The sequence below is a fragment of the Chiloscyllium plagiosum genome, unplaced genomic scaffold (genome assembly GCF_037043375.1).
Source record: "Chiloscyllium plagiosum isolate Xiang-an unplaced genomic scaffold, Cpla_swu_hap1 HiC_scaffold_31, whole genome shotgun sequence".
Lineage (NCBI taxonomy): Eukaryota > Metazoa > Chordata > Chondrichthyes > Orectolobiformes > Hemiscylliidae > Chiloscyllium > Chiloscyllium plagiosum.
Window position 1 is genome coordinate 47,633,151 of NW_028270169.1, and position 20,580 is coordinate 47,653,730.

The 20,580-nt window shown below is 42.7% G+C and overlaps 1 protein-coding gene across 10 annotated transcripts in view; it reads left to right on the top strand.

Moving 5' to 3' along the window:
• Positions 1-20,580, top strand: part of gtf2ird1 (GTF2I repeat domain containing 1) — a 214,990-nt gene that overhangs the window by 93,672 nt on the left and 100,738 nt on the right. For all 10 annotated transcript variants that reach the window (XM_087977507.1, XM_087977503.1, XM_087977502.1 and 7 more), the window contains 3 exons: positions 10,356-10,439; positions 17,095-17,278; positions 20,037-20,062. In XM_087977507.1, the coding sequence (XP_087833633.1) occupies positions 10,356-10,439; positions 17,095-17,278; positions 20,037-20,062 (294 nt within the window). The remainder of the gene's footprint in view (positions 1-10,355; positions 10,440-17,094; positions 17,279-20,036; positions 20,063-20,580) is intronic.

The window sequence follows — 20,580 nt, forward strand, 5'->3', positions numbered from 1 at the left end:
ATCTAATAAATCAAAGACGTTATAAGCGTGAACCATTTGCTATATGTGTCTTGCACACTGATGAAAGTGACTGAAGAATGAAGGTCAATCCAAAAGGACGATTTCAGGGAACTCTTTGTACAGCAACCACTGAGCTGCCTTCCCAGTCTTTCCCTTCATCCATGTGTAAAAAAGAATATTTACGTGTAGAGGGGAGTTCTATAAGAGGCTTAGCATTTTAAATAGTAGAATCACATGTAGGTGAATCATAATTGTTTATCTGCAGCTAGAATCTATTTGTGTGTCATATATAATGATTCTTGCTATGTACAGAAATTACTCCATGTTTTCTGTCAAACTTGGTCTGATATTTGGGTAAATTAGTGAATTTTGCACACATTTTATAAAATCTTTTAACTTTTGTGATCATTCCAGGAATAGTGAGTCTCAATTTCCAGTGCGCTACCCCTCCGTGAATCTTGAAACATCATCTGGGACAGGCATAAGGGAACCTGAACCTCAAAGCTAATTATAGAAGCAGTCGCTGGGATCAAAAAATCTTTCCAAAAGGGGAAATGTGGAAACGGTGAAGCTTTGCTCAAGTGTTACTGTGGATTGGGATAGTTTAAAGAACTGAAGGGCACTTGGGAATGGATGTAAATACTAGCTTTGCCAGCTATGTTGACAACACAAGATCAAATATAAAAACATTCTGATGGAATTTTTGCCACTTCACTGATATTGCAATATACATACAACGCCCAGTGAGGTGAAACTTTCCTGTTCCAGCAAGTAACAATTTCTCTGCCGAGGACATTGACATGGAGCCTTTGGGGAGTAGTTTCCTCCACAACTCTCAGGGTCCAGAACCTAGGCAAGACCCAGTGCTCTGGGAATTGTAGACCATCATTCCTTACCTGGGAGTAGAGATGCAACATAGTTGAGTCATGTGCTGCCTTTACTCACTTTTCACCTTGCCCCCAACAGACTGGGAACATTTTGAGACTCCTCACTGCATCTATTAGTAATGATGTGGGCAGACAGAGCTTAATTTAGATAAATGTAAGGTGCTTCACTTTCATAAGACAAACCAGGGCAGGACTTATATAATTGAGGAGTGTTGCCGAGCAATGAGACTTAGGACTGCAGGTGCATTGTCCCTTGAAAGTGGAGCCACAGGAAGGCAGGATGGTGTCGAATGCGTTTGGCACACTTGCCTTCATTGGTCAGAACGTTGAGTTTAAGTGTTGGGGTATCATGTTGCGGCTGGACAGGACATTGATGAGGCTACTTTTGGAATCTATATTCAATTCTGGTCTCCCTGCTATAGGAAAGAGACTGGTTAAACTTAGAACATAGAACATAGAAGAATACAGCGCAGTACAGGCCCTTGGGCCCTCGATGTTGCGCCGATCCAAGCCCACCTAAACTACACTAACCCACTATCCTCCATATACCTATCCAATGCCCTCTTAAATGCCCATAAAGAGGGAGAGTCCACCACTGTTACTGGCAGGGCATTCCATGAACTAACGACTCGCTGAGTGAAGAACCTACCCCTAACATCAGTCCTATATCTACCCCCCCTTAATTTAAAGCTATGCCCCCTTGTAATACCCGACTCAATACGCGGGAAAAGGTACAGAAAAGATTTATAAGGATGTTGCCGGGATTGTAGGGTTTAAGCTATAGAGAGAGGTTGAATAGGCTGGGGCTAGCTTCCCCTGGAGTGTCGGAGGCTGAGGGGTGTGACCTTATAAAGGTTTATAAAACTCATTAGGGTCATGGTAAAGCTGAAGAGCCAAGGTCTTTTTCTTAGGGTAGAGGAGCCTAAAACTAGAGGGCAAAGGCTTCAGGTGAGAGGGGAAAGATTTAAAAGGGATCTAAGGGGCAAATATTTCACACAGAGGGTGGCACGTGTATAGAAAGAGCTGCTAGAGGAAGTGGTGGAGGCTTTTACAGCAATTAAAAGGCATCTGGATGGGTATATGAATAAGAAGGGTTTAGAGGGATATGGGCCAAGTGTTGGCAAATGGGACAAGATTAGGTTAGGGTATCTGGTCAGCATGGACAAGTTGGACCGAAGGGTCTGTTTCCATGCTGTACATCTCTATGACTCTAAATGTGCTGAGGGTTTCACTCGCGAATGTTCAAGTTGTAGGGACACAGCGCCATGGTGCAGTCGTGTCTCACGGTCAGTATGCCTTTAAGAAACAAGCTCATGATATTAGTACTATGACCTGAAGGTGTAAAGATCTTGTACTCCATCTTAGCCAGAGATTACTTGAAGCATGACATGCTGCTGGATGATTGCTCTTCTGTTGTAACCTAATCATTTAATGTTAACCCAGACGTGTATGTGCCTGTGGAATGTAAGATTTGTGCATAGTTGTACTAAATGTCTGTTGGATTCTTCAATGCTACAATATCTCAGCCCATTCCCCCATGTTATGGGAGATGACATAACATTTAGCCTCAATGAAACACCTTGCTGTTGGCAAACCAACACCATGTGCTGCAGGATAATGAGGCTGATGTCAGCACTGCAGAACGGCTGGGATTTGAAGAGATCTTCCATTCATTCTGGGTTTGCATCTACTGAATCCAAGGGACTGGGTTGGGATTAAGTGCATTTAACTGCTGCCAGTTTATTGACATGACCCACACTTTTATGACTGAACTTTTTTTTTATGAATTTAAGCACCAATTTCTCTTTTTGATTCACTTTCCTCTGACTCCAAGATGTTCAGAGAAGGAATTCTGATCCTGCTGGTGTTTTCCAGATGAGACGTCCCTATGGGGTTAAACCTCTTTTTGTCGTATCTGAAAGGTCTTACTCCCTGCTAACCTTGTTTCTGTAAGATCACATTTGTTCACATGTGTATACGCCACAATGTATACCTGCAGAGACATCAGCTCAGTAACGTTTACTGTCTGAGGGAGTTAGTAATGGATTTGGATCCTTATCTTCCATTGCCCCTGCTGTAGACTGTGCAATGTTGCCTGGCGGTAGTCTGTGGAGGAAGGTGGCTCATCTGAACGGAGTGAGACAGAAGTAAAATGAATTCTTCAAAAGTGAACACTCATCCATAAGTGAGGGAGTATGTCAGAGATGGTCATAAATTAAAGTGAGGGTCTCAGTGCTGTAGCATCTGGATAGACATTACAGAAAGAGTACAAAATATCCTTTCCCTAGCTAATGTCTAAGGTAAGCTCCAAAGATTAATGTGATTACCTGAGGACACGTGTGGACGTGTTGGGACGTACCAGTTGCAGAAGAGATTAATTTAAATATCTAAATGTATAACTGGAACTAATAGTCACTGATGCAGGAACATCCCCAAACAGATTCTGGCAATGCCACACAAATTGGACCCTACCATCCATCATCGCAGAGATAATGCATTGCGTTTGCCCATCAGACATTTTCAGGCAATATGTACTAATGGTCATCCTGGGGGAGAATGTACATATTCGGTCTGGCTATAAATCTGCTTCACAGATTTGCAAAAACAATAACTGTCAGTAAAGGTAAGGTGATGACAGCAGGATAGCAACATTGGACAATGTGATCAAGCACCCATTTTGTGCCATCGCATTTAATATTGTCCAGCAATGCTGTGTTTAGTTGGATGCACAGTGATTGCCCCAGAGAAGATGTTGTACACTGGCCACACTGCAAAAATACAGACAGCACAATATCAGACTAATGCCGTGGCATCGCCCCTCACAGAAGTGATGGATTCCAGTGCAGTTCTGTCATTTGCCTCCCCCTTTGAACCCGGGATCAGGCCTGAATACATGTTTTGGCAGCAAAACTCAATCCAAGAAGCTAGTGGGTGAGGACCATGAGCTGAGTTGTTGATGCTGAGTGCGATCTAACCTGTTGATTGATCCTGCTGCACGGCTGAGAATCGCTGGCTCAGGGTTTTGCAGAGACGGTGTAAGAAGGCTCGGCATTTGTCACAGCAATTCTTACCATGAGCTTGTTCTACCACTCCGACTTGCTCTGCAGGGTTAGACCTGAGGACCCTGTGTAACACTCTGCCCTTGACTATTTGGCAGTCTCAGTGGTATCTGATCTGGATTACGGACGATGGCAAGAATAGTCATGTGCGGCCCTGTAATGCTCACCCTATCCCAGGCACAACTCCAGGTACTTTTTAAACCACGCTGTGTGACATAGTGCAGAAGGTGGAATGCACCTTAGGTTCTTGTTTTTTTCAATCTCCAGAATTATCTTCCTCCTTAAGCACTGATGAGGACTGGACAGATTAGATAGAGGGGAGCTGTTCCCAGAATGAGAGAACGACACGGCATAGATTTAAAGTGATGTGCAAACGAAGCAAAGGTGATCTCCCCAAAGACGTTTTCACTTGTGGGAGTGTGTTCACTTTTGAAGAGTTCATTTTGCTTCTGACTCATTCCAACCAAAAGTGTCTCTTTCCTCCACGGACTATTTCCAGGCAACATTGCGCAGTCTGCAGCAGGGGTAATGGAAGATGGGGCTTTCAGTCCATTGCCAACTCCTTCAAATAACAAATATTACTAAAGCTGATATCTCTACAGGTATACATGTTTGAACAAATCTGATCTTACAGATACAAGGTTGGCAGGGAACCAAGACCATTATTGTTAAGATCTGGAAAGCACTGTTTGGAAATATAGTGGAGGCAGGTTCAATTGAGGCATTGAAGAGGGCATTAGATAATTATTTGCATGGGGATGATGTACAGGGATATGGTGGAAAGGCAGGAGATTAGTTCTGTTCCTAGTGCTGAATGGCAGCCTCCTGCCATTGTACAAATTCTGAAAATCTAGTTTCTCTACTCAGAGAGAGTAGGAGGGGCATGGAACAGTCTGCCTGCAACAGTAGTAGACTCACCGATATTAAGGGCATTTAAATGGGCATTGCACAAACTTATGGATAATAATGGAATAGTGTAGATTAGATGGGCATCAGAGCTGAAAATGTGTTGCTGGAAAAGCGCAGCAGGTCAGGCAGCATCCAAGGAGCAGGAGAATCGACGTTTCGGGCATAAGCCCTTCTTCAGATGGGCATCAGATTAATTTCACAGGTCAGTGCAACATTGAGGGCTGAAGGGCCTGTACTGTGCTGTCACGTTCTATGTTCTAAATCTTCCTTGAGATGCAGCTAATAACTGACCTGAGGACAGTGGGATGTTAGTGAGTATGGTGTGTCAGCCCCTGCCCCTCTGTACGTGTCTAATCTGTGACACTGCTTGGCTCACCGTGCTCTTTGCAGAGAAATTTGTTTCACTGGTCCATCAGTTGGGTTGCTGCTGTATTTCATCCCGCTCCCACAACAGGAACACACCAGATTTTAAACAGGGCCCCCTGCAAATAAATAAGGATCCGGGCAGCGTTATTTTCGATAAATTCTCAACTCTCCTAAATGCTGTTTTAGCAAACTAACCCTAAAATCTGCCCAAAAAAGCAAAGGGAGAGATGCAAGGATGTGCTTTTTTTTGAGGACGGGGATGCTACAGGAAATAGGTGGAAGCTGATCCTGTAACCGTGTCAGATGGGAGTTTTTTAGTATGACGGGGAATGGGGTTTGAATGGAACCTCTCTCAGAAAGCAGGCACACAATGCCAAAGGAACAGCATCTTTTTTTTTTCTTCTTAAAACTCTCTCATTCTGCCTTCATTACCGGGCCTCGAGCACAGAAGCCCGAAAATGAAGTGGCCACCATTTAATTTGCTAAAGGAACAGTAACCTGTTTTCCACTTAGGCACTTTACAACATTCAGGAGTCGACACTGAATTCGACAACTTCAGTCCTCCGTTGTGAATATCTGCCCTCCCCTGCTGTTTCCCAGTGCTTTGCTTGAATGGGTTTGCTCTCAGCAGAGCTGCCCTTGGAATATTTTTAAGGCTGAGGTAGGTAGGGTCTTTGTTAAGCAAAGGGTTGAAAGGTCATCAGGTCAGATTGTGGATTTGAGGTGACAGTCAGATTAGCCACGATCCTCCTGAACGGTGGAGCAGGCTTGAGGGCCTGAATGGCCTACTCCTGATTTCATCTGTTCATATAACCTCTTTGTTGCTATTAACACATTCTTCATTGCAATCTCTTCTACCACCGTTAGCGTTCCCTTGATCTTTTGCTCCTACTATGTTCACCATCTGTTCCACGTGCTCCTCTTGTCAACAGCATTTAAAAAAAGCTCCTTTTCAGAGCCTCCTTCAGTGCGAAGAAGAGTCACATCATGCTTGAATCATTAACTCTGTTTTTCTCTCCACAGATGCTGCCAAGACCTGCTGAGTTCTTCCAGCACTTTCTGTTTCTGTTCCAGATCTCCAGCAACTACAGCTTTTAGTACTGTTTGGTTAGAGTCGGTTCAGTCAATTCCTCTAAATTATTACTTTATTTGTGCATGAGGTAAAAGTGACAGCTGGGATACTTTGTCAGACAAATAGTATCACAAGACAAAGATTGTCACTGAAAGTTTACTGAGAATATCTCTCTGGGTGCTCCCGGAGCCTGAGTCAGTCACTGATCAGCCTGTAAGATGCAGGGCCACTCCCTACCTGGCCTGTGTTAGCACTTGCTGCTGAGAGATTACAGTGGGGCCCAATGCCTTTGACCTGAGGTGAGTGAAGCATCAGCCAGTGTTCCAGCTACCAGTGTTACCAGAAGCAAGGAACACTCTCTGCCTGGGTTCCTGCTGTCTGGGTAAATGGTCTGGCACCGCTCCATGAATGAGTACTGGACAGGCTGCTGCACCAATCTGACAGCAGGAGGCTTTGCAACATCTGAAAGAGAATCAATAAATAAATAGAGCAAGGACTGAAGAGTCGAAATCGGATCTTTCAAAGCCACATCCTCTACCACAATCAAATCAAACTTGCAAATATTCATTTCAGCGTTTGGAGCAAATGGAGATTAGTCAGTTCTACACATTGTAGTCAAAAGAAGGAATTGCTGAGAGGATCAGACACCCCCTCCTGAACTAGAAATATGGTGCATGTAGCTGCATCTTTAGACTTGTGGATGTAATGTGGGTTGATGCTTCACTGCTGCACTGATGGAGTGCGTCTGTTATAACAAAGGTGCTGTTAAACCCAGGTCCTATCTGTCTTCTAGACATTAAACTCTGCACAGCACCTTTTCAAACAAGTGGCTGTTCACCCTGAAGTCTGGCCAAAAAAAATCATTGTAGTCTGACTGGATGAAGTGCACTGCTTATTGATCTCGTTGCCTTAAGTGGGACCTTGCAGTGTGCACATTGGCTATTGTATTTACCTACTGCCTCGACAAAGTATGGCCAGTTTCCCAGTAGTGATTACATTTCAAAAGTAATTCATTAGCCATGAAACACTTTGGAGTATTCTGTGACTGTGATGCCATGTTTCTGTCCCCAGTACTTCATATCAAAGTGTGTTGGATCTTTATTTTATAAGAAACATCTTGGGGAGGTGAGGTCTTAGTGGTACCATTACTGGACAGTTAATCCAGAGACCCAGGTAATGTTCTGGGGACCTGGGTTCAAATCCTGGCACAGCAGATGGTGGCATTTGATTTCAATAAAAGTCTGGAATTAAGAGTCTAATGAATTCCATGAATCTGATTGTTAGAGCAAACCCATCTCGTTCACGAATGTCCTTCAGGAAATCTGCCTGGTCTGGACTACCTATGACACACGTTGTGGTTGACTCTTATGCTGTGGGACATACTGGTTTAGTAAACACTGGCCTAGCCAGGAACACCCTCATCCCATGAATGAATAAAAACAAACCCTTCCAGAAATGCAGGCCCGAAATCCTCATTTGAAGAAGTTGCTTTCTTAGAATGTCTTCAAGTGATTTTGGAGTAGTACCGTTATCGATCTGGGTTGTCAATCGGACTGGGGATCCAGCGCAAGCTACTCGTGATTTCCTTTGACAGAATTAACAAAGACAGGTCCATGCATTTTTCTTTGGATATTGTGCCATCTGTTTAAATGATGTTTAGTTACTTTGTGAACAATTTCTCTGTTACTGGTGTCAATGTTTTGTTTGTAATACACCTGGTCAGGGATGTTGTTGCACACCTGTGGAGCAGATGGGATCATCCTGGTTCAAAGATAGGGGCACTACCAGTGCACCACAAGATCCATGCTGTTGCTGGCATAGGTTGAGCGAGGATGTCTCTCATTGATTACATGCTGTGATTTATAATAAGCGCAGGATCTGTAGACATCCGTATAGGACTTGGTGAGATAACTGGCAAGCAAACAGCACCTTCTTTTTCGATGAAGTGATCTACAGCCCTCTGGACTCTACATTAAGTTCAACAATTTCATACCACAAGCTTTTTGTTGCTGTTTCTTTTTCTGTATGAACTGATCTTAATTTTACTCTTGCATGTTTTTTCTTTTGACAGAGCTGTTTGTTATTCTGCCATCCCCACCCACTCTAGACAAATTTGTTGTTTCTGAGCCTACAAAATTACTACTCCCTCTGCCTTTAGTTCCATTCAATCTTTTATTACTTAGTCTCTTGCACCCTCCATCCTATATTCTGTTTGTCCTTCATCCTCCTTACTCCCCTTGCCACAGCCTAAATCCCACGCATTTCTGCTGACTTTCAATTCTGAAGAAAGGTCCTTGACACCAAATATTAATTCTGTTTTCCTCTCAGCAGCTGCTAACACGGAGTTTTTCCAGCATTTTGTGTTCACTTATAATAGGTTTATTAAACACTGTTACAGGCATAGCCCCTTGGCTGGTTTGTGCCGGTGTGATTTTGTTTAGGGGGTGAAATTTCTAATGAATTATATAACATTAGAACTGAGACTGTGTTTAGTCCTGATCAGGGCTTTGGTGATGCTACGGAGACAAACTGGCTCCCAGTTGGCAGTTTCATTTAGAGCAACCACAGGATGGGCTGTTATCGGAAATATTATGTACTGTTCTGATGGAGGTTGTTCGGGACATAGCAGAGTGAGCTTTATACTGGCAGGCTATCCAAAGTCCCAGAGTAGTTGGTTCAGGTACTGGGTTACAATCCTGAGTTCCTCATGTCCATGAGTACTTTTAGTTTAAGGATGTGAAGATGGCTGCTCTTTTTCCATCATCGCTGTTCACAGGATTTTCCAAATGACAGAGGCAGCCCCAGGCGAGAGTTAAGATAGATGTTGTATTATGGCATATGGAAATATTTGAACAATTACTGGCAGAAATAAAAGCAGTCTCAAATAAAGTCATCTTCCCAATATCAACTTTCTGTTTATGGTTGTCATAGAAACAGAGTGGGCAGTGAGCGACTACTCCCTACAACTTAAAGCACCCACATGTGGGGATTAGATACACCCTGCAGTTATTGGGAACCTTTGTTAGTTTGATTCAGAGGTACCATTTGTTACTGAGATAGGAGGAGCTCTGGATTCAGACTCCAGACCAGGACCAAACATGGCACCTCAGCATAATGTTGCAAGAGTGCCGCCCTGTCAGAGGTGCTGCCTTTCAGAAACAGTGTCAAACAAAAGCTCCATTTGCCCTCTTGCATGTCCAGAAAAGAGTCGACAATGTTATTTGAAGATGGGTGAGGGAGAGTTCTCCTGATGTCCTGGTCCGCATTCGTACCTCAACGAACATCACTTAAACTGGTCGTTATCTCATTGCTGTTTGTGAAACCTTGCTGTGCTCCTGCACAGTAACTACAGCCAAAGACAGTCCATTTGCTGTAGTGTATCAAGGCATTTTCTGGGGATCTGAAGGGTGATATATAAATGTAAATTCTTCTGTGGGACCTGTCTTTTCTCCAAGTACAGTGATGTCCTGCTTGTTCGTTGAAGGGCTTTAACCTGTGTTCAGTTTTGTTTTGTCCAGGCTTATAATTCCAAACAGTGTCTTAATTAAGATCTAATCTAATTGCTGCAACATGAAGTGATGGAATGCATTTTTTTGCTGCTGATTCTGTAAGCTGTGAATTCCCTCTTCTCGTTCTGCCATTCCCAGCTGATTATTGAAGGGAGATTATTGAGAGGGGAGATTAAGCAGGAGTAACAGCCCTCAGGGCTAGACTTTTCAATGGAAGCTGACACTCCTGCAGTTTTACAATGAGCCCTTTAACCTATGTCAGCTGGAGAGCATGGTGGCAAACTGTGGGGGGTCCCACCTTTCCAGATGCCCCACACTGGGGCAGGCCCTGTTTGGAGGCAAGACATGGTGAAGAAACTCTGCCAAGCATCATAGGTGTAATGAGACATATGAAGCTACCCACACCCCTGTCCCATGCCCCAAAAAGCAAGGGCACAGGGAGCACTTACATAGGGAGCACTATCCAGGCAGAATCCCTGAACACCCACAGGCCACTACTCTTTAGGCTTCCTGAGTGGGAGAGATTTACAGTATCTCTGATCTTATTTCACAGAAAAATGGAACTTGTATATTAAAGAGACAGAAGACATCAATATTCTGAGGGAATGTGTGCAGATCCTTTTCAACAGCAGATATGGTGAGTCATTGCTTTCCGATATTACTTGAATTCAGTTTGCATTTCATAGTGTTTATAACTCAGACTGACTGAAAGTATTGAATTAGGTAATGGTCCTGAAGGGGTTAATATTCATGTTGTATTTGTCCCGTGCAGCCCGTGGGTAGAGACAGGGACTCCAGCTTTTGGAGGGAGTAGATATATCTATAGCAGCTCCCTAAGATCTGAATAAGTCTGCTTCACCAAATGTGGTTGAACTTGTTGTGATCATGCAATAAATCGTTGTGTTATCCAGAGCAGTGTGTGTCCTGTACAAAGTCTCTGGTGGTGTACTCTACTTTAATCATTAGACAGGGCCAAGACAAAGGAATGCTGGGAGTAGCACGTTACCTCAAACAACCTTTACCCAGTATCTCATACTGGTACAGTGTGGGGACTGATCATCTGGGAAATTCCCACATGGTTGTGGTGGTTGAAATCAGACCCCCAGCATGAGGAGAAAGAAATTCACAACAACAAAAAACACAAGCATAAAAATGAAGAACGACAGATGCTGGAAATCAGACAAAAAACAAATTGCTGGAGAAACTCAACATCAGTGGAGAGAAAACAACAGAGTTCTGAAGGAGGGTCACTGGACTCAAAATGTTAACTCTGCTTTCTCTCTGCAGATACTGCCAGACCTCCTGAGTTTCTCTTTTTAAAAAAAAATTGAAGTGTGTTCACCACTTTAAAAGCATTTGCCACTTTAAGAAGCCACTGACAATCAGCCAGCATCAAAAAGGCAAGCTCAATACTGCGAAGGCAAAACTTCATTCAGAAGGTGGTTAATAGAAGTGCTGGGGGATGAGTGTTGGCAAGGCAATGGGAGAAAAGCCAATCATCCTGAGAAAATACAGAAGCCTTAGAGGAGGAGGAGGAGGAGGCTCCATAATGAACAACTAAAGGTTCCAGGAGGCAAAGTTAGAGAAGCTGAAGGGAAAAGGGAGTGAAACATGGTGCAAAGGGAAGGCAAGGGATTGTAAGAGAGAGTTCTGACTTCCCGCAACAAGCATTGCCATCATCAACATTAGGAACCACACGGCATAGCTGCGCAAAATAATGAAACGGCCGAGAAATAAATTTAGACACAACTACAGAATGAAAAGGCCTCATCATTTATTTAAGCTAAAACCAAGTAATTAGGTGAAAGAAGCTAGTAGAAGAAAATTCAGGGAAAATGAAAGCTTCGAACGGACCAGGAATCGGTTATTAAGCTGCAATTGCAGCAAAAAGACTTAGAAAGATCACAGTCGAGAGTGTGGCGCTGGAAAAGCACAGCAGCTCAGGCAGCTTCCAAGGAGCAGGAGAATCGACGTTTCCTTATGCCCTTCCTTGTACCCGAATTGTTGACTCTCCTGCTCCTCGGATGCTACCTGAGCTGCTGTGCTTTTCCAGCGCCACACTCTCGACTCTGATCTCCAGCATCTGCAGTCCTCACTTTCTACTTATAAAGATCAGAACCAGTAAAAGTTACTTAATTTTGTTTAGGGAAGAGAGTTTGTTTTTCAGACTGTGAAAGGTGGAAAGACATCCACTTTATCCTGGAGATATAGGAGAACCTCAACTTGGCTGAAGTGAAACTCTGGAAGAAATGAATAACTAGTTTAATCATTTTCAAAGGTAGGGAACATGTGGAGAAGGCAGAAAAATACAGGAAGGAGTACAGAGATAATGTTTTACACACACATTTACAAAGTTTGAAAGCAATACTTTTAACCACACAGCCAGTAATACAATTTCAAACTTTATTGCAGAATTCAATACTGTGCCATATTACAGAAATCGTGTTAAACAGTGTCAATGAATATAGGAATACAAGCTTTAAGAAAAGCAGATTTAAAATAATATTGAAATAATACAGATATAAGATATCTTTTAGAGTCACAAAATTAGTAGGCAGACTAAGGAGAAAATAGAAAAAAAGAACTCAGCGGATTCAAAGATATCACTGAACATGAGACTGAACTTCATGGAGACAAAAATTCTTAAGATTAAATACAAAATTGAGCAAGGTAGTACATTATTATGTCGAGGGATCATAATGTGGTTGAAATTAACAGACAAAGTATCAAAAAGAGTGCAGGTATCTTTTAAATAAAATTCATCAAAAGGAGGAATTCAGAAAAGTTCAGCTACCAGGAAAACACTCGGACAATGACTTCAATAGGTGAGTGGAAAATTATGAATATGAAGATTTGAAATGAGAATTCATGAGATGTTTGAGGTAATTCTCATTTGTCTCTGGAATAATTAATGAATACCTATGGAAGGGAAACATTTCTTGGATAGCAAAAAGAGTTATTACATTATAGCAATAAATACAATTACATTTGATCAGGCATGATTATAAAGGGAACTGGTGCAGAAACATCTCAGTCATAAGAGATTTTTGTTGGAACTCTTGATGAAGCTTTGTCAGATTTCAAACAGTCCAAGATTTAACTTGAGAAATCTATTGAAATTGTACAAGAAGCAGAAACCACAGTGACTCCTTGGTCCTGATGGAAGGCCAACACCACATCAAAGTGACGATAGATTTTATTCATCTTGTAAGGTCTGGACACACTCAAGCGAGGCACCTGAGAGCCCTATACACCAGAACAAGCCGAACATCTGGTCATGAAGGGCACATAGGCCAGATAATATCCACTCATCACAAAGGAATGCTACTGTGGCAAACTGTTGGTCACTTTTTAAAGGTGAATCTTGTCAAATAACTATCAAAAGCTTTGGATACTTCAAGATACACTAGAATGCAATGCCCATAAATGGTGTTGATAACATGTATGCTTTTTGCAATCAAACAACTTCACTTCTGAGCCTATATACATCTCACCTCAACTCTATCAGAAAGAGTTGGAAGAGATTGACAGCCTCTGAACTCAACTGGTCCAGAAGCAAGCAGCTTTCCAAATACTGATTCAGGATCAAACCATTATTAACCACCCTGTAAAGGGGAAATCCAGCAGAAGGTCCTGTAGGGCCTCCCAGGATCAAGACAGAACTAGACAAAACAATCCGGGGGGATTACCTTTTTTAAAGCTTGTATTCCTATATCCATTCACATTGTTTAACACGATTTCTGTAATATGGCACAGCATTGAATTCTGCAATAAAGTTTGAAATTGTATTACTGGCTGTGTGGTTAAAAATATTGCTTTCAAACTTTGTAAATATGTGTGTGTAAAACATTATTTACCATTGTCAATATAGAGGCTGTCGTCACAAGCTTCAGTGGAAATGTTAATAAGACCGTATGGTAGGAGAGCAGAATTAGGCCATTCAGCCCTCTGACCCTGCTCCACCATTCAATCATGACTGAGATGTTTCTGCACCAGTTCCCTTTATAATCATGCCTGACCAAATGTAATTGTATTTGTTGCTATAATGTAATAACACTTTTTGCTATCCAAGAAATGTTCCCCTTTCCATAGGTATTCATTAATTATTCCAAAGACAAAGCAAAGACAAATGAGAATTACCTCAAACAACCCTTACCCAACACCACGTACTGGAAAAGATGACCAAATCTACAAGATACTAGTCGTGATCATCTTAGATGATACCACAGAGAGAAACAGGAATGGGACCAATAAAGCTATCATTGCTATGTCATGCAGACATGAGGCTGTTGAATGTCTTCTTCAGCTGTTTAAGACTCAGCAATTTTGGTTGTTGCGTTTCTGGTCTGTTTGAGAATACTGCTGTTTAGGGAAAGGATTTCAAAATGACGTGGCTGCCAGGAAAATGTGAAAATGTCTGATGGATCCCCAGATTACAACTTTGCAGTTTTTCACATACAGTCCTGATCTTTAATGCTGGTGCAGTTATAATCTGGGTTTCACACGATGTCATTTTGTCAGGATTGTACTGTTGAGTTAAAATCTGGTTCTGCTCATCCGGCCAAAGTGTATGGAAATGAGAGATTAGATTGGGGAAGGATTCATTCTGGAAGACACTGGCCTGCCCTTTCTCCCCCAGTTTCCTATTGAACTTTTCTAAATTAGCGCATAAGTTGCCATCATCAGTCTCTGTGTATGATAACTACCCTGTCTAACCATCCATTTATCTGAAATTTTCCAGTCTGTGTATACAGAGTGGAAGTTTCTTTTAAACATATTTAACAATGTTACTCCACACGCTCCACTGAGTAATTCCCCCCACCCCCCCACCAAATCCATGGATAGGGAGGAAAGTGGTACTGTTAGTCAGTATAAAATGAAATAAGCACAATGTGTTAAAATGACTATCTGTCTTGAAATTTGCTGACATTGTCCAAGAAAAAGAAGAACATTAAATCTAAAATATTTTTGCCGCAGTATTTAGTCACCCTGGCTGCAGGATCCCAGCAGGACTGCTCAGACGAGCTCGTTACAGTCAGTTTGGTTTAAATAGGTTCAGGATAGAATTAACTAGCTCCTTCTCCAGTGTGTGTTTTGCACTGATATAAAAGCATTATCCACTGGGCATTGGTCAGCAGGCTTTGGCTCCGAGTGCTGTAAGGATGTTGATTCATCGTCCAAAAATAGTTCCCAACCAATATCACAATCTATTTCTGCCAGCTGGTTATCTTTGTATGCAGCAGCACTGTTCATATCTGAGATCCTCCTTCTGTCTTCTCTTCACCCTTTTCAAGTCACCGATTGTGTCAGGTGAGGTGTTCGTCATGACACAGTTTAGTCAATAAAGGGCTCTAATGAAAGCAAAATATCGTGGTCACTGGGAATTGAAATATAAGCAGAAACAGCTGGAGGAACTCAGCAGGTCTAGCAGCATCTGTGGGTGGAAAAACAGACTTAACATTTCAAATCCTATATGACTTCAGAAGTGAAGAACTGAAGAAAAATCACATCGACTCGAAACATTAAATCTGTTTCTCCCTCCACAGACCTGCAGTATTCCTCCTTTCATATTGATAAGTGTAGCATTGTCCTTTTTTCACAATATGGAATTAAAGAAGCATTATTTAGTTCTGTTCACTAAATGGGAAGTTTACAAAATGTTTCAGATGAAGGTTGGTATATATTTTGTGAATGTATTGTATATATTTAATCTTGAAATAGATTATAATATAACTATATGTTAAAAGATTGTGACTGTATAGGTTCCAAAACATTGACTGTTTCTTTGTCTCACACATCACATTCATTAAAAGCAATGAGTTAAAATAAACACACTTAAAATTTCTCCCAAAAATGTTTATTCACAAAGTAGGACAGAAAATCGAATCCCTGGGGAAATAGACAAAGTACAGGCTATTTTCATCTGCACACTGCAGGACCCTCCATGAATTCATCTTGTGACTAACCTGAAAGCACTTAATCTAGTCTCAGAACAAAAAGCTCTGTTTCCCCAGCAATGATATCTCTTTCAGGTTCATGGATTCAAAATGAACAATAATTTGAAATGTGCACCTTCCTCAGACAACACATGCTACGCTTCTAAGTGTCAGTTTTTGTTGGTGCTGCAAAGCAGTTTTTTTAAAAAACAATTAAGCCATTGAGCTGGAACCTGCAACTTTAGTTACACTTGCCCTCAGACTGACTTCAGCAGATAAAATGCCATAGCAACTTCCTGTGATGTTTTGACTTGGAGCAGCGCCCTTCAGGGGGCCTGCTAGATTTGCCAGCCAAATGTGATGAACGCCAGGGGAAGTCTGACAGCAATTTCGGAACATTCCAGATGTGCAGAATTTGCATTCCTTTTAAAATTTTTAGTTTCATTAATTCTCTCTGCTCCACTCATTTCTCCCCCCCCCCCCCCCCCCCCCCAACCCAATGAGATTAAAGTCACCTATTTGTGAAGCTAGATCTTGGGGAGGTGTGGCTAAGTGAAGAAGATTCCAGAAACGTGCAGCAAGGTACAAAAGACGGTAAGTCTGTTTGGTGATGCTGCCGGGTTGCCCTGGGGAGAAGGCTATTCAAGATCATTATAAAGACCTACTGCCTCTAATTTGCCTGCCATTGAAATCTTGCCCAGAATCGAGATTAGAGTGGTGCTGGAAAAGCACAGCAGGTCAGGCAGCATCCGAGGAGCAGGAAAATCGACATTTCTGGTAAAAGTCCTTCATCAGGAATGCTTTGAAATCTTACCATCTCGTCAGCAGCCAGGTGTCCATTTTACTGCCTGATTTACACTTTGTCATTGTGCCTGTATGTCTTAGTGATTTCTTCACACAGCCATTCTTGACTGGAACAAATACTGACTTTTAAAATTGCGGAAGGTTTTGATGGACACAGCCAGTGTGTTTTCAGCAGTGGGGAAGAGCAAATCTAGTGTCACATTAATATAATTTAATCATCAAGAAATCCCAATTGGGAATTCAGGAGAAACCGCTCTGACAAGACTGGCGGTGAGAAGGTGGAATTCACTCCTACAGGAAGCGATTAAAGAGACTAGTAAAGATATACTTTAAGGAAAAGCAAGGTTGGCACATGAGGGAATCAGGAATTATAGAGTAATGTTGATTGATCCAGAAGAGGAAAAATAGATTGAGTGGAATGTAAATACTAGGATAGAATGGCTGAGCTGATTGACTTGATTTTGTGCTGTATGTTACAAATGCCCAAGCGTTGCTCAGAAAGCTGGGAAATGGTAATACATTTTAACCTGTTGTCATCTGTGTTTCCTGTAGCTGAGGCCTTAGGTTTGGATCATATGGTTCCTGTTCCATACAGGAAGATTGCCTGTGACCCAGAGGCAGTGGAAATCATAGGGATTCCAGAAGGAATTCCCTTCAAGCGACCTTGCACCTATGGAGTTCCCAAATTGAAACGCATCTTGGAAGCAAGGCACAAAGTTCGGTTTGTTATTAAAAGGTAAGCTGGGTTCAAGAGGTGTGGCCAGTAAGCTATTCAATTGCAGGTGGCATCACAGCCAAGTCTATTGCAGCATGCATGAGTCATTCTAGGGTTACAGATCAGGAGTTAGATTCCTGGCTGGTTTTCACTTCTATGTTGGCAATGCCAATTGTATTTGCCCAGCTGACATCCAAGCTGCAGTAAAATATTTCAGGAGAGGTCATAGGGTCACTTTAATCAAACTCATTGGGCGGGAAATGTTGGTTTTATACCCAGATAAATATTACTGTCCGTTGACTTCATTGACTGAGATGTCAAAGCGCACAATCTCGTCAATTGTCAATGGGTGTGTCTGGTTATAATTAGTCTCTGATTCAAACCAAGAACCTCTGCCTTTTAAGCTACAGTTTCAAGCTGGATGGTACCTTTCACTCTGAGGTAATTAATTGTGGAAATAAATTCCAAGCAAAACATACTGCATTGTGCAGATAGAATGCCACAGTCCCCTTTATTCGACAGATCCTCACAGGTGCTGGCGGAATTGCTATCTTTTCAAACTGTATGTACTTTTCTGCAAACCAGACTGTGGTTCTTGGGTGTCTCTATCCCGGTCATGATCAATTCTGCTGTGCAACAGTCTACAAGGAAGCACTCAACAGCAACCGAACAATTTTCCCTAACACCTTGTGCTGAAGCAGTGAGCCTGTGCTCATCACTGTTCCATTGAGAATTCACACGGATGCAGCATTCCAGGCACACACTTTTGCCCTGCTGCTCTGGGATTCTCTCTGCTTGAATACAGATGAGTCGCCATGTTAGCGTTAACAGAGGGAGCTGTACTATTTGATAAAAATGTCATACTTCTGTCAGCATAGTTTTGGTTTCTTAGCTGTCCATTTAAATCCAGCCAGAGCTAATCAAAAACCAACTGCAGTACAAATTCATGCTCTAAATTAATCTCTATGTGATGTTCAACAATGTATTGGCTGCCAGCAGTCATGGAATTCTTCAAACCTGACAAATGCATTGAGCCAAGCCCAAGATAGTGGATGGCACGGTGGCTCAGTGGTTAGCACTGCTGCCTCACAGTGCCAGAGACCCGGGTTCAATTCCAGCCTCAGGCAACTGTCTGTGTGGAGTTTGCACATTCTCCCCATATCTGCGTGGGTTTTCTCCGGGTGCTCCGGTTTCCTCCCACAGTCCAAAAATGTGCAGTTTAGGTGAATTGGCCATGCTAAATTGTCCATAGTGTTAAGTGAAGGGGTAAATGAATGGGTCGGCGTGGACCTATTGCCGAAGGGCCTGTTTCCACACTGTAAGTAATCTAAATCTAAATCTAAAAATGTGAATTGCAGTTCTTTTTTAAACTGCTCACATGAAGCTGGATTTCCTCTGATTTTGGAGCCAAGTGACGTAAATGGGGTATTCCTGGCACTGTGTAGGATACAGTCCCCTACAAGAATTTTCCCTGTATTGACCAATTAGTGTCCAATAGTAGCCTCACCAGCCCAAAGGAGCAGTGGTTCAGGTAAGGGACAGAGCTTTGAGGGCACCATTGTGGAGGGTACTGTTTGGCTGCAGTTAGTGGCAGGGAGAAAATGAGGACTGCAAATGTTGGAGATCAGAGTCAAAATGTACGGTGCTGGAAAAGCACAGCCAGTCAGGCGGCATCCGAGGGGCAGGAGACTCGACATGTCAGGCATAACCCCTTCATTAGGAATCAGCCACATTCCTGATGAAGGGCTTATGCCCAAAACATTGACTCTCCTGTTCCTGAGATGCTGCCTGACCTGCTGTGCTTTTCTGGTGCCACAGTATTCGACCACTGTGGCAGGGAATCATATCCAGAGTACTGGCCGTAAGGCACACCTTCGGGAGGGCACCTCCTGGCACCTCTCAAGGGTCCCTGAATGATGATCGTCTTCTGGTGGTCTTCAAATCACCCTGTCATTGGCTACTTGCTTATTGTGAGGACATGTTGCCTCCAATCCCATCTCCAGAAAAAGTGATCTGATGGTGGGGTAGAGTCACCAAACTGGCACACTGAGAAGCAGTGTGAATGTTCGCATTGTTGTGTGCATACTGAGCCCCAGTGGGGACAAAGACCCACCTATGGTGGTTGGATTTAGAGGTGCACTCATCAACCTTAAAACTGAACAGTCAAAATATTAACACTTCAGCCACAGAGCACCCACTGTGCAGGCTGAACCAAGAGGTACTGCTGTTTTTCCTTCATAGAGTCACAAGGCACATTGTGGGGCAGGAGCTATTGTCATATCCAAGTACATTTTACAAACCTTGAATGTCACAGAGTGAGGAGGATTGATTTATAATGGACTTGTGTATAATCTCACGTCTGTGTTCTTGAGCAGTGGCTTAGCCCTTTCCAAGTAAAGACTGAAGTGACTCCTGCAGAAGGTCTGAGCCACCAGTGGATTGACCTTGCCCTCTTATTGCAGTGAGTCAGAGGAGGGGGGGCATCAGAAGATCAGTGCCACTAAAGGAAGTTCAAACCCGAAGTTTTCCTTTTCCTCAAGTGGTTGTTTTCTGGTTGCTGGGGTGCTCAGGTACAATAATGTAGGTCGCCTACCTGAGATGCAGTTGCTGTTAACCTGGAACCTGTGATCATTAAGTTCACACGCAGCCTCTCTGTTGTTGGCCTGCTGCTCATCATAAGAATTCCAGTTGCTAAACCAGAAGGTTTGTGCTGCGTGTACGTTTTGTAAACGCCAAATTTATCTGTTTGCTTTTGTAAATTTGTCTCTCTTTTCTGCAGGATGTTTGATGAGCGAGTTCTGACAGGTAAGCTGGAGGTGGATGGTAGACAACTGTCTCCTTGTAAACTCAGGCCTTTTGCTTACCCTGACCTTTTGATCTGCGCTGCTGACACGGGCCTCATCAAAATTCTCAGCTCAGCCTCCCTTCAGCGATCACATTTGACAGATGGAATTGATGGGGAATCCCATGTTAGTGTCAATGTTAGTGGTTAGGCTTGTATTGAATCAGTTAGAGGGAAATATATGTGTGTATGAGAGATTCTTGGAAATTGTTCTTCAGCCATCAATCAAGTGGCCGAGAACAAAGATCAACCTTGATTTTACACTGGCTCCTTTGGACAACATCCTCACTATGCTCTTGACAAATAATTCATTTCACTTGAAGGCTTCTCTTGAATCCTTTAGAACATTAAGTTTGGATCTCCCTGGAGTCTTATCACATTCTTGCCCAAGGTGTGATCTTAGAATTGTCTCATTTGCGAAGTAGTTGTGCCAAGCTCCTTGAACATCTGAGATGGTGACCTCCAGAAAATGAGAGCAGCA